Source organism: Aphis gossypii, chromosome 1 (genome assembly GCF_020184175.1).
Source record: "Aphis gossypii isolate Hap1 chromosome 1, ASM2018417v2, whole genome shotgun sequence".
NCBI classification, from domain to species: Eukaryota; Metazoa; Arthropoda; class Insecta; order Hemiptera; family Aphididae; genus Aphis; species Aphis gossypii.
The window spans coordinates 65,812,585-65,826,226 of record NC_065530.1 but is presented as its reverse complement, the minus strand read 5'-3'; the positions used below and the strand labels follow the sequence as shown (position 1 = coordinate 65,826,226).

Sequence of the window (13,642 nt, the reverse complement as noted above, 5' to 3'; positions counted from 1 at the left end):
TTTTTTATGGTTTTTATGTTTTTTAAAATATCAATATTATAAAATAAATAATTATTAATATTATGACAAATAACGGATGTTTGATGATTAATTTTTCCGGGAGCTTTATAACAACTTGTTGAGCAACTGTTTATAGTCGTGCCATAGTTAGCATACAAAACTTTATCTTCAAAAACAAAACAAAAATAGTTTCACTCGGCTACTACTAGTTTTTTTTCAAACAAACCTAATGAATGTAAATAGATGGGAGAAATAAGAAGGAGAATATAATATAATATTTAATATTATTTCCTACAATGATAAAATATATTAGATTTATGTTAATGTGTATTTTAATAAAACTTGAACATATATTATTATTATTTGGCACTGGAAATATTTGCTGGACTTATACCTTTTGTGCATTATTACACAATTTTGTTTGTTTATCACGCTAATTAATTGAATAAAAAAATATAAATACCTTATGGATCAGTATTGTGATATTACATAGAATGATTGCAACGTTAAGGAGATAAATCCTCGATGGCGTTTATTTCATTGACTAATCAAAAGAGTGTGGACGTGAACACACAATCTTTAAGTCCTAATCTTTGCATTACAATATTTTTATTGTATTTTTTTTTTATCAATAGATATACAGAGATCGTGTAATATAGCTTACACAATGTCAATAATATTAAAATTAAGACGAATATTTAATTTATAATTCTATGATTATGAATCAATTCAGATTAATAAATATCATTATTCATTATACATGTAAAATAATCATAATAATTTCAAATATTTAAAAATCCTTATTTTACTATTTACTCGATGTTTGAAAAATGTTAAATGTTATGTACAATTTAACTTGTAGGTAACATCCTTTTAATTAGTTGCCCAAAGAATTGAAACCTACTATTATTAATAGATTCACAAATACAATGAATCAATGTTCGACATTTTTAATGATTAATTATACTTGTTTGAGTAACTGAAAATTTTAAAGTATCTTATATAGACTAGATCACGAGCTCTGCTCTTTTCGACTATGCGGTTATTTATCATTGCGTTCGCATTTACAATGACAATATACATATAAACAACACTACTTTGGGCTAAGCTAAGTGAAAGAAAAATACTAAAGGATATGAGTACCATACTCCATCTCTGTATCCTGGTTTTTATTTCGTTTCATTATCCATCAACAACATAATATTTTGTCAGTATGACGAAAGACTTAATTGAATATTTTTGGTATAGTCCAATACCACTGTGATCACTGCAACTACTCGTATAATATTTTTAACCTACATGCACATATAGGTACCTACAATATTACAATTTATTTGAACACAATGTCATTTGATAGTTTTTGAAATGGTTGCGTTTATTATACGTTCGGTGTCCGTGACTCATAATATTCGATAAGACCAATTTTTAAAATTCATACTATTTTGAACATTTGCTTCTGGTTTTGTATTGTATGACTTCTAAATCAATAATCAATACATCTGTCATATACAATTCAAGTAAAATACAATATACTTACTATTTAAACTTGACATGGTTTTGGCTGATATTTTTCTTTTCTCTTAATACATTTTTTTCAAATGTTAGTAGAATTATTTTTCGTAAGTTTTAGAGGGAATGTAATACATTCCTTGAAATGTGCGATTGAGTGGATTTAATAAAAAAAAAAGATCGTCAAGTGGGTAACGCTCTGCTGTACCGACTGCAATTTACCGACTCCAGTACAGTAGGTATCGAGTGAATCTCGGACGTAGAGTAGTTCACGATAATGGATGTTTTAAATTTGAATGCAATGATAGGTATCATTGTACATGAAAAAAGATTTTGAACGGGGATAATTTTTCACTGGGAGGTGAAAAAAAGTGGTTTATGTTTTAATGATCTGAACACTTCAAAATCAAAATATTCGACTTAAGATAATTTTTTTTTAATTAGGCAACACTCAACTTTTTTATAGTTATTGTAAGCTAAACTTATGAAAAAACTTGTATTAAATTTTCAACTCTTAACTATTTATACAAAGTTTTTTATAAATTTTAACTATAAAATAATTTGCAAATATTCATGGTTTTGACTAATTTTTTCAATATTTGAACTTCAAACATTAATAAAAAAATTGAGCCTATGTATTCTTAAATGTTTGAATCACTATAAAACTAACTCATGAGAAACTTTGTATTAAATTTCCAAGTATTTTTACTTAGCCAAAAATTTTATCGACATTTATAAAAAAAATAACGAATATTTAAAATGCCTATAAATAGCCTTAAAATTATAAAAATATTTTTAAAATTAAATTACGTAAAAGAAACTTTAATCTTAATATCTGACTGGTAAAATGTCAAGACAAGTATCTACGACTTTTACTTTTTGAATAATAACAAATATTTAAAATCGTTTGAGTATAAATCGTTATTGTTACGTAATTTTATAAACATTTTAGACGCTCATCACATTTTTTCCTATAATGACGCTCGAGTTTTCTTTATAGCTTTTTGAAGGAAAACTTATGGAAAACTTTATGTTGAATTTTTAAACCTTGAATATAAATACTAAACATTTTATGAATTACCAACTACAAAATTACTTGCAAATTTTCGCGATGTTGATGTATTTCATAAAAATTTAAACTTAAAACGCTTATAAAAAAAAAAATGTGACTAAGAGTTTTTGATTTTTAACTACAATTAGATGAATTTATACGTTAACTGTATTACATTTTTAATTTTTTTGTATCAACATTTCAATATAAAATATTTAGAAAAATCGAAAATTTCAGTTGTCAATAAATAGCTAAAAAAAAACCAGAATATTTTGAAAATCTAATCGGGTATAGATACCGCTAACATTTTGTGAAAATTTTAAGTACTTATAGTGGTTCGTCTTTTAATTATAACCATATAAAAAAGTTGATTTTGTCAAAAACTGGTTTTTCGTAAAAATTGCCGTTTATTCGTCACTTTTTTGTGGTTTTCCCGATTTTTTTTTTAAACTACTAGAAACTTCTTATTTTTGACTTCTATAATAATGCACCAAGGACTTTCCATTTTTAAACGGAAACCGCTCTTGAGGTATTAATAGAAGCGTTATTTCGAAAAGTTATAGTGTACACAGGCAAAAAAAAACACACACACACACATCATAGTAAAATCAATACATTCATCACTTCGTTCAGTATCTAGTATAAGACTATGCCAATAACTCATACACATATAATATAAAATAAATTACATGTAGAGGACCATAGTTAAATGATATTTAAATGTTTAAGGTTATGACGAGTGCAAACATTTAGTATTATTGCCTACTGTAAAAACGTGATAATATATGTATAAGAAGACTGATGAGTCAAATAACATTTATTATTTGTACGGTTTTTGTGTGTAAAATAAACCACAGGTGGCCCTAGAAATGGTTCCAAGAATTTTACAGGTGGGGACATTTTGAGAACACCTAGGCCAGGCTACTTTAGTATCAACTTGCAAACACTAGCCACTATAGGTATCTTCTACCCCGTGTGATCTATACGACACTCATTGTGCAAAAATCCGCCGAACCAGTTGGATGTCATGGACGCGCTACTACAATTCCTGTTACTTATAGTGTTCGTCACGTTGGTTTTCTCTCAAAACGATTTACAAGGTAATTGTAATGTTTTGTTTCTCATACAAACTAACTTTTTCTATTTAACTATAACTTTAGATCATCATACCAAAATATCGCAAAGATGTTTTATTAAAAAAAAAATATATATTCGTTATAAATTAAATTTTTCGTTAACGTAAATACTCCTCACTTGTATTTTAGATAAATATTTATTAAAAAAAAAAATATTCGTTATGAATTAAATTTTTCGTTAACGTAAATACTTCTCACTTGTATTTTAGATAAATATTTATTAAAAAAAAAAATAATATTTTTTAAAATTAATTTAAGTTATACTTAATTTCCTTTACATAATTTTTTTTTTTTTTATTTTGGTTTTGTGTGAATTATTTTTATGCTAATTATGTAAACTTTAAGAATATAATATTATAAATAGATAAAATTGAGTTAAACAAATATCATAAACATTAAATAAGTTATGAAATATCAGTTAAAAGTTTAAGATTCAAGGATGTATGCATACGACGTATGTCCCGTTGTTTTATGATATAATTTGTTATTTGTTGAACAAATATATTTCAAACGTAAGCGGAGACAGAATTCTGTACATTTAAATATTGATGAATATCTATTATAAAACACGTAATACAAAAATATAATGATGAATAATAATATACTGTTGACCAAAATCAGTAACATAGTATATGCATTAATTTCCAGTTTCACCCACGTGCATATTTTATAAAATTCATTAGTAATACGTTTTATAATATTATTATAGGTAATACGACAATAAAGTAAATGTATTTTATTTTCAAAAATGTACATAAATGTATTAAATATGTTCTTATTTGTTTAAATATATATCTTGAATTTTACACTCGTGCTTATAGTAATTTGATTTAATACTTATCGATGATATATTTAGTTTAAGTCTTATATTATATACATTATTATCACTCATTTACCCATATTATTTGTGCTATAATTGCTATGTATTGTTATATTATTATAACTTTGAGTCACCATTATAAAATGAATCGTATAACTTTTGTATACCACTGAAAATATTTAGTTGTGATAAAGTCCTTAAAAGTCGCAAAAGTTGTGCTATAATAGTACAAACATGAAATATAAGTAAATTATATATTCTAGTCTATAACTTTCAAAGTATAGTCATTATTTTAATTTTATTAAGTTATATTATTTAATTTAAAAAAATTTAAACAATTAATTTTTTTCGTTCCAATTAATATTTCAAGTATAATAAACGGTTAATTATTAATATTTAACGCTATGAACATAATTATTACAGTGCTATAAATTATAATATTATAACATTAACTATGTGAAATTTTATTTTCGTCATTATTTTTAAGATAACATTTATAATATTAACAATTTTAAAAATGTTTCCGCACTGCTAAGTACGTCTAACTTTAATTGGATAATACCCAGATTTATATTTTGTCTCATTTCTTTGAAAATTATTAAAAGCTATTTTTAAAAAACTATTTGTGACCGATTTAATAATAATTGCATGTTAAGCTCTACGTTTGTTATTTTTTTTTATCAACTATTCGTACTTATAAGTACCTACGATTATATATATTATTTCATTAAAAATGCGTGTATGCGGGTTTTAATGGTCACGTCGTTATACATACCGACATACGCTCATAATGCGATACTGTGCAATACCTATAACAATACTGGCACCGGCATTCGATTAAATTAATAGCTCGTAGTGGGACGCTTTCATTTAGAAAACAATATTTAAGCTCGGGTCCCCACATTTTGTATAAAAAATAAATAAAAAAAAAAAAAACACATACGATTCCAATACATCCCGCAGACAATCAATACGTCTATAGTATAGGTATAGGCACCTAGCTAATTATTTATAACCTTTATATCGTGCTGATAGTGTTTTAACTATAAAGCGGAGGTATTGAATCCTCTGTATTATATATTGACGCGTGTAACGAATAACGAAAATAACAGTTGTAAGTACCTAATACTGTTTTACTCCGCAAAAGCGTGTACCTATTACTACACTGATTTTGTATTCAATCTCGGTGCCAATTCTTAGAGCTGTATAAATGCATATAATGCGCATAATATAGTACAGTTGGCAATAATAATAATTTGTCAACTTCGTCCGTTTGCTGTATCCTGTTATCGCGGTGGTGGGTATTTCCGTCCAGTTAAGAGCATTACCAAAACGCGTAGGTCGGTTGGCCGCCCAATACCTTTTTAGTCCAGTTATAATGATTCGATGGCCTCGATTTCTCGGTTAATACACTACACCGTTTGCACTGTCCAAATAATTTATTTTGTAGAGTTGTTGCGCGTATGATAAATTTTATCAAATTAAATTAATATCAATGCACGAATAGATTATCTTCAAAGTTATCAGTTGTATTAGAAGCGTAAAAAAACTACGACTTCAATAAGCGGGTTGGACAACGCTAAGACTAAATTGCGATAAAAATACTCAATTTAAACGACACTAAAATGAGATAGCTGGTAAATATTTTTAATTGTTCATTTTTCAAATTTCTGTATTTTCTTTTACGTTTTTAATACATTGATTAGTAGGTAGGTACATTCCATTACCTATAGCTGTACAATAATGGTATTATTCATGGTATGCTCATTTTTGTTTGAAATAACAATGATAATAAAAAAAAACTAAAAATAACTTTTAACGCCTCTTAGAATCAAATACTCATTATGCTTTACAAAATATAAATAACTTTACAAAACAAAATTAAAAATAGAGATCATAAATAAATAATAATTGCGGGAAGCGTGTAATATATATTTGAAAAATAAATTATGCATCAAATGTTTTTAATGTACATAACTATAGCCAGGTATAAAAACACAAACTTTATAAGAATAATTTTTTACAATAACTCAACATATTCCATTAATATATAACGTATTTTAAAACTATAACCATTATAAAAACACATACAATTTGTCATACGTATTATGATTCAAATTTACTTAGCAGAAGTGTCTAAAAAACCATGAGATATAAACAAAACAAAAATGTTTTAAGTATTACTACAGACTATAAATAAAATACTATTAAAAAAATAAATAAGAATTTATATTGTAATCTTAACTCGAACTAATACATTAATCTTATTTTTACAAAGTTTTTAATTTTATTATATTGAGTATACACTACACGACTAAGTGCTGAATTTTCAAAATCCAAGTTGACGAGAAATAATAGAAAATACTAAATAATAATATCTATATCATACAAATAACCCGCCCACCAATCACTATTCCCTTTATAACTATTAACAAATAATGTAAGTTGCACCTCTTGAAACTTTTTGAAGGATATTAATAATATTTTTAAACAGTAATTTATTTACTGAAATAGTATACTTTAATTAAATATGCTAAAAAATAGTTTTTAGTTTTTAAAAATCAATTGGTATACACCTACATTATCAATTTTCTTTATTATAAAATTACATGCAAGTTAACATAATATATTTAAGATATTTTTAACACGACTATTAAGAGTGCTTATTCCGTGAATTACTTTTGATTACAATATTATGTAAATAGTAAGTTGTTATCATGCAAAAACTGATTGCATTTTACAAATTAATAGTATTAAGTTCATCAAAATAATAATTTAAAGGCTTTAATATAATTACCTAAGCGCCGTTTAAAATTAATTTAAACGATGCATTTACATTATGTGAAAAACAAGTAAAGTTAGATGGATAACTGGGACAGACGTAGTCTTTAAATTTAATGGATATACATAAAATAATTAAAAAATTATTATGTGCAATTGTTTACAATTTTCTAATGTTAATTGATATTTTTAAAATTATAATATAATATATTTAAAAATACGTATTTATTAGAAAATTAAAAATATTACCCTTTTAAACTCTATAAACTTAATGATATGACTATAGAAGTAGAACTATTTACAATCGTTATTACTATTGTAATTTTAAAATAAAAATCTTGCAGTTTTTATAGTAAATAATATCATTCTTGAAATACAAACTAATGATGATAGATATGTAATATAATGTAAATTATATGTAAATTTATGAATTTCAAAAATCATGAAACTAAAAATCGGAAGTTTATTGTTTAATAAGCCGAATATATTATTTCATTTTATACAAATATGATTTTATGATAAATTTTAAAATGTTATTTACACTTAGAGTCTTATTATTTTTGTTTCTTTACTTTTTACATTTATAATTTTTATTTAGATTATTATTTTATATTGAAGTAAAAAATAAGGTTTTTTTATCAATAATAGATTAACTTTAACGCACTTCACAAATTCAATGCAAGCAACTTCCGGGCTCAAATTTATAGTATACCATTAAGTTAACGACATCATACAACTCTCTCCCTTTTTATTTGTATTTTATTGATTTGTCCCAACTTACCCAAAAGGTAGCAGTTTCTTTTCTTCATATGAAAATATTCAAGTACCTAGCGTTCATAATATTGCATTTGAAAAAAATAAATGAAGTATAGCCAATACGGGTTTTCGGACCTAATAAATTTTATAAGTTGAATTATTATAATATAACAACGTGATAAAATTGAATTAAGTAAATATAAAAATAGAGTTAAATGAGTTCTTTAAAATTTCATAATAACAACTCACTAACGTCAATCTCGAGAACTTCTAATACAAATACCTTAATGATATCATAAACAAGTACCTATTGGTGTGTATTATAATTGAAACGTTTCAAAAATGTATTGTCTCTTATAGAAGAATTTCCACCTGGATGGACAGAAAAATGTATTGGATGTATGTGCGAAGCGTCTTCCGGATGCAATCAAACACTCGAATGCATTGAACAAAACGAAGTTAAATATTGCGGTGTATTCTTATTGAGTGACATTTATTGGCAAGACGCTGGTATGCCTGTGCTTCAAGGAGATGACCCTACACGAATTGGAGGTACTACGTTGTATACTTAATGTGTTAAAAATAATATACGTATTATATGTTATCGTATCGTATTGACACATAATTGTTATGTCGTTAAACTTTGGAACACTTTTCGTTTCAGCATTTGAAAGGTGCGTCAGAGACCCGTATTGCGCAGCAAGAGCAGTAAATCAGTACATACAAAGATATGCAAAGGTATTGGATTTTATAACATAAAAAAATAGAATATATTGATAAAATAATAAAGAGGTATAATTTTACATTATATTTTTCATCTAATTCGATTTAATTACATGTGTTTTTTAAGTTTTTTAATACACGCGTGGTTTTTGACAAATTACCTCAGCTCACACGTAGTGTAATTTTTAAAACTATTACACCTAATATTAAAATATATTTATACTTTCATTTTGATGATAGGTACCATTATTCACTATTGTTTAAATAATATAAATATATAATATTTAGCAGTTTATTTTTTATTGAAATGTTTTTTTTGAAACGCACAATTAAAAATATATTATCAATATCCTTAATTGTGTAAGGAACAATTAATAAGTATTTGTGTATAGCACTGATGTATATAGCATCATATTTCATAAACCTACGTATAAAATGTATGTAAAATAATATTTAATGGAAATTATTTTACTGGATATTCTTTCTTGATTTGTCTAATTTGTTCAATATACACATATTGGATGCTTACGTAGTTATTTATGTCTGACAATTTATAAATCTTCGGTTTTATAAACATTTTTATCTTCTTTAAAACAAATCCTTTGCTCATAGATAGTATCTGTTATTAAAGCTCCACAATAATAGTGCTTAAAATAAAGTTCCACTAAAAATAATTTTCATATTTTAGATGAAATTATTCAAAAATTTAAATTAATATATTCAGTGTATAATTTGTAGCTTAGTTTGAAGTATATTTTTCTCAAATGTACAGTATGCAAATTACATAGATGTTACTAAAATATTGTTTTTATATTGTCATGTTCTCATGCTAATAGTGGGTATACTTATAATATCGACAATATTTTATAATAACCAATAAACACATTGTTACCCATTGATTAGGTATATTTATTGTCATAGTTTACAAGTATTGGATAAAACAACCACAAATCATCATCAAATTAAACTTGTACAAAGTATCTATTAGGTATCTATTTGTTAATGTTTTTCTTTAATTTAATTGTAATTATTATTTGATACATTATGATTCTTTGTAATTTATACGATGAGTATAGATTAATAAAAATATATTTTAAATATTATTACTTTGAAATCAGTCATATAAAAAAAATTAAATATAAATCGAAACATTAATTAAAAATTCTTGTAAACCTATAGTTGTTATTGTTTTACCAAAAAAAAAAAATAATAATAATAATAGTTATCCACAAACCTATGTAAGTATTTAGTGCAACCTTAGCTAATAAATAATTCATTAAAACCCCATTTTTTTTTTCATAGCAGTTATTTTAAAATTTTTTTTAATTTTAATTTAATTCTTCTGTTTCAATAGTAAAATTTTATAAATTTTAACAATCCATAAGGATGAAAGTAATAATATGGTGTTCAATACTATACTGTTAAAATATTAAAAAAAAATACTTAATAAGTGCAATTTATACGTATAATAATAACTATATTCTGTTCACTTATAGAAATTAATAACTAATAACACTTCAATTTGATGTACCTGACTAATATTGAATATTTTCAGGATTGCAATAAGGATCGCGTATTGTCATGTGATGATTATGTTCGATTACATTACTTCGGAGAAGCAAATTGTGAAAGACCGATCACATCACTTCCATATTATAAAGTTTTTAGAAATTGTATTTCATCTTAATTTAAATATTATTAAAACATTGTTTTATTTTATATAGTATACTCGTATATTATGAAAAATAATAGAAATAAGAATTTAATATATAGTAAATTATATTATTATCATTATAATTAATATATATAAACAATTTATTATAAATGTATTTTTATTTAAATATTTTATTTTATGATCGCCTAGAAACAATATTATAAAATGTTAATAAAAACAAATGTGATGTGATAAATCAATAAAAATACATGTATAGTAAATTTCTATCATTTAAATTTTTCGTAAAAGAAACATGGCGAACCGCTATGATGAAAACGAGTTACTCAGAGCCCTAGGAATATCTTCAAATGATCTGGTAAATAGAGTATCAAAGACATTGATAAGGCATTCTTTTTATTTTAATTTTTATAGCTAAAAAATTCTAAAAGTCCGGTTAGAAAACATAATAAAAAGTCAAAACAGTCAAAAGTCAATTGCAATGATTTGTGTCGAAAAGTTCGTTTGGAAATGTTAAGTAGACCGATATGTAGAAAATTGAGACCATGGCCAGATCCAGAACTAGAGGTTGACTATGATTAATTTATTAATTAATAAATAAAATTGTAAATATCTTTATAGGTAATATCATGTGTAGGGACCTTTTGAGATTTCTCCTGCCGCTCTTAAAGCTAAACTTACAGGTAGATTGGAATATTTAGCAATACCTAAAAAGGAAAACGAGTATTGGGAAAGCTATTACTCTCCAATTATATCACAAAAATATAAAAAAAAAATTAAAAAAATTAGTGGTAGATTAATCAAACTGTCCCAACCAAGACCGTTCATAGATGATGAGTAATATATATACAATATAAATAATTAAATACAAACAATTTAATACTTATATTTTATAATTTTGTAAACAAAAGAGAAGAAACAATTGAACGAAAACATTTTAAAAGCAAAATTGAATGGCTTGCTTATATGGAAAAACTTAAAATATTTGGTGCAGCTAGACGACCACCGCCAAGTCCGCTAGCACCAGTAATATATATGGACTGTTTGATATAGTTTTAAACTATAATCTATGTAATATTTATATAATAATTTATTTTTTATTTTTTTAGAAAAGAAACAAAAAACCATTAAAAACAATTATGAAATACTTAGAACCACTATCGAAACCCGCCAATCGTCCCGAGAACACTAATGAAAGGACATTTGAAGAATTAAACACGGTAGCAAGTATAGTTGTCTATCATGTGACTTATTTATTTTTATTTTGTTACAAAATTGTTTTAGATTAAAATTTCAGTCCTAAAACATAATGCCACTGATAGAACTAAACATTTGGCTGTTGCTAAACCATTAAATGAACAGACTTTGATGGATTTAAATTATGATCCACGAGATAAACTCTTAAACGCAAAAAAATACATTGGTAACTATAATATAATAATATGAAAATCACGAATGCTATAAAAGTATAGGTGGTAAAATAAAATTAAAATAGTTAAAATAGTTAATTCGATAGATCTATAAATAGCTATATATTTACATTTAAATATTTTACTCTCTACAAGTTTTATACAAACGTTTTTATTGACAAAAATATAAATTTAAAAAATATTAAAAACTAGCGAGTGGTATTTTTGTTTTAAATAATGTAATAATATTATTCATATTATCATTATGTATATAAATTATGTGTCTACAAACCTGTATAATATAATTATTGCAAATCAAAATTTAATACGTAATAACGATTATAGTAGGTAGGAAGCTAATTTGTTTAAATTACGTCAGCCTTGAATTAGATCATATAAATATTAAGCATTAATAATTGATAGTGTTCTGAATATGTCTTCCTTTATACTTATTCCAATGTTTAATGTTTCCTTGAAAATTCTTTTAGTTTCAGTTATTGAACTATCTATTTATTCCCTCGTGTCATTTTAATTCACTGAGCAATGAGCAATAATGTGATGGGTTACTTAAAAGATAATATTAATTGATTAGTATAAACATTTTAAAAATGTCTATACATTTCAAATTGCTATACTATTAATAATTTTTTCTAATTATTTATTCTTCGTAATTTAGTCTCATTTATTTAAAATATATTATGTGTCTTACATGGCTATCTACACATATTGCACATGTGTATATTGTGTAACGTAATATACTAAGCAAGTATTTTTCCTAGGTCAGCAAACACTAATATTGATAAAAAAAAAATATTTTATAATGTATATAATATATATATATATATATATATATATATATATATATACATTTAAACATTTATTTGGAATTGATTTAAAATGTAATATTATTATTTTAAAGCTCGATAAAATCTTAATAACGAATTTTTAAAGATCCGACAATAAATTGTTCAAAAACATATTTTATTATTTATTTTATTCTATGTGTATTCGCAGCTACAGATAGGATCAAAGAATTGGCGACACCAAAAGTTAGAGAAACGCCAAAAACGATTGAAGTTAAAGCAGACGCATTTTCAGTCAATCCTAATGCTTTAAAAGCTTGGTGTTCACCGAGAATAAAACGATTGGCCAAACCCATCATCAGAGATTAAAACACCGTACAACAATAATACGATTAATGTTATTCCAAAATAATAAATTATGCACACATTAAGTTTGTTTTATTGATACAATATTATATTACTGATAATGCCTTGCAGACATTTGGAATAACGTTAAATAATCTATATACAAATTGATTGTGACAGTAATAGCTGATAACTGTGATAAACTAGCTACTTATTTAATAATTTTTATTCTTATAAATGTAATTTGTTTCTTATTCAGAAACATTATGATTATTACTAATAAAACTTAAAATAATAATATTGGTAAAAATAATAATTATTAAATACTTTGTTGCTTAATAACATTTGTTAGATATTTCTATTACATTCTATGTAGAATGGAACACAAGGGTGTTAAAAATTTAAGGATGGACTTGCATCACTTTTTACCAATACTCGATATTCTGCGATAAATCATGATATTTATATAAAATCAATTATTGAAACATTTAAAAACAAAATTTTAACCAAATATCACGATCAATGATACTAAAAATTACTAGTAACTAACAAAAAATAATTAGTTAACTAATAACTATGTTTCTCTTACAATTTAAAACAGTTTTAAAAAAAGAAAATTTGAAATGAGAAAAAAAAA

At 24.6% G+C, this 13,642-nt stretch overlaps 2 protein-coding genes across 3 annotated transcripts; both read left to right on the top strand.

Moving 5' to 3' along the window:
- The first annotated feature begins 3,497 nt into the window (after window positions 1-3,497).
- Window positions 3,498-10,711, top strand: LOC114119506 (lysozyme-like). Of its 2 annotated transcripts, none has more exons than XM_027981080.2 (4): window positions 3,498-3,660; window positions 8,414-8,605; window positions 8,718-8,791; window positions 10,332-10,711. In XM_027981080.2, the coding sequence occupies exons 1-4, from the start codon at window positions 3,588-3,590 to the stop codon at window positions 10,461-10,463; spliced, it is 471 nt and encodes a 156-aa protein (XP_027836881.1). In that variant the 5' UTR covers window positions 3,498-3,587; the 3' UTR covers window positions 10,464-10,711. The 2 variants fall into 2 exon arrangements, with proteins under 2 accessions (XP_027836881.1, XP_027836883.1); XM_027981082.2 differs by having other exon boundaries at window positions 3,505-3,660; window positions 8,417-8,605.
- Window positions 10,707-13,091, top strand: LOC114119507 (testicular haploid expressed gene protein-like). The gene is made up of 7 exons (XM_027981083.2): window positions 10,707-10,806; window positions 10,863-11,015; window positions 11,086-11,285; window positions 11,360-11,474; window positions 11,558-11,668; window positions 11,733-11,871; window positions 12,872-13,091. The coding sequence occupies exons 1-7, from the start codon at window positions 10,744-10,746 to the stop codon at window positions 13,027-13,029; spliced, it is 939 nt and encodes a 312-aa protein (XP_027836884.2). The 5' UTR covers window positions 10,707-10,743; the 3' UTR covers window positions 13,030-13,091.
- The last annotated feature ends 551 nt before the right edge of the window (window positions 13,092-13,642 follow it).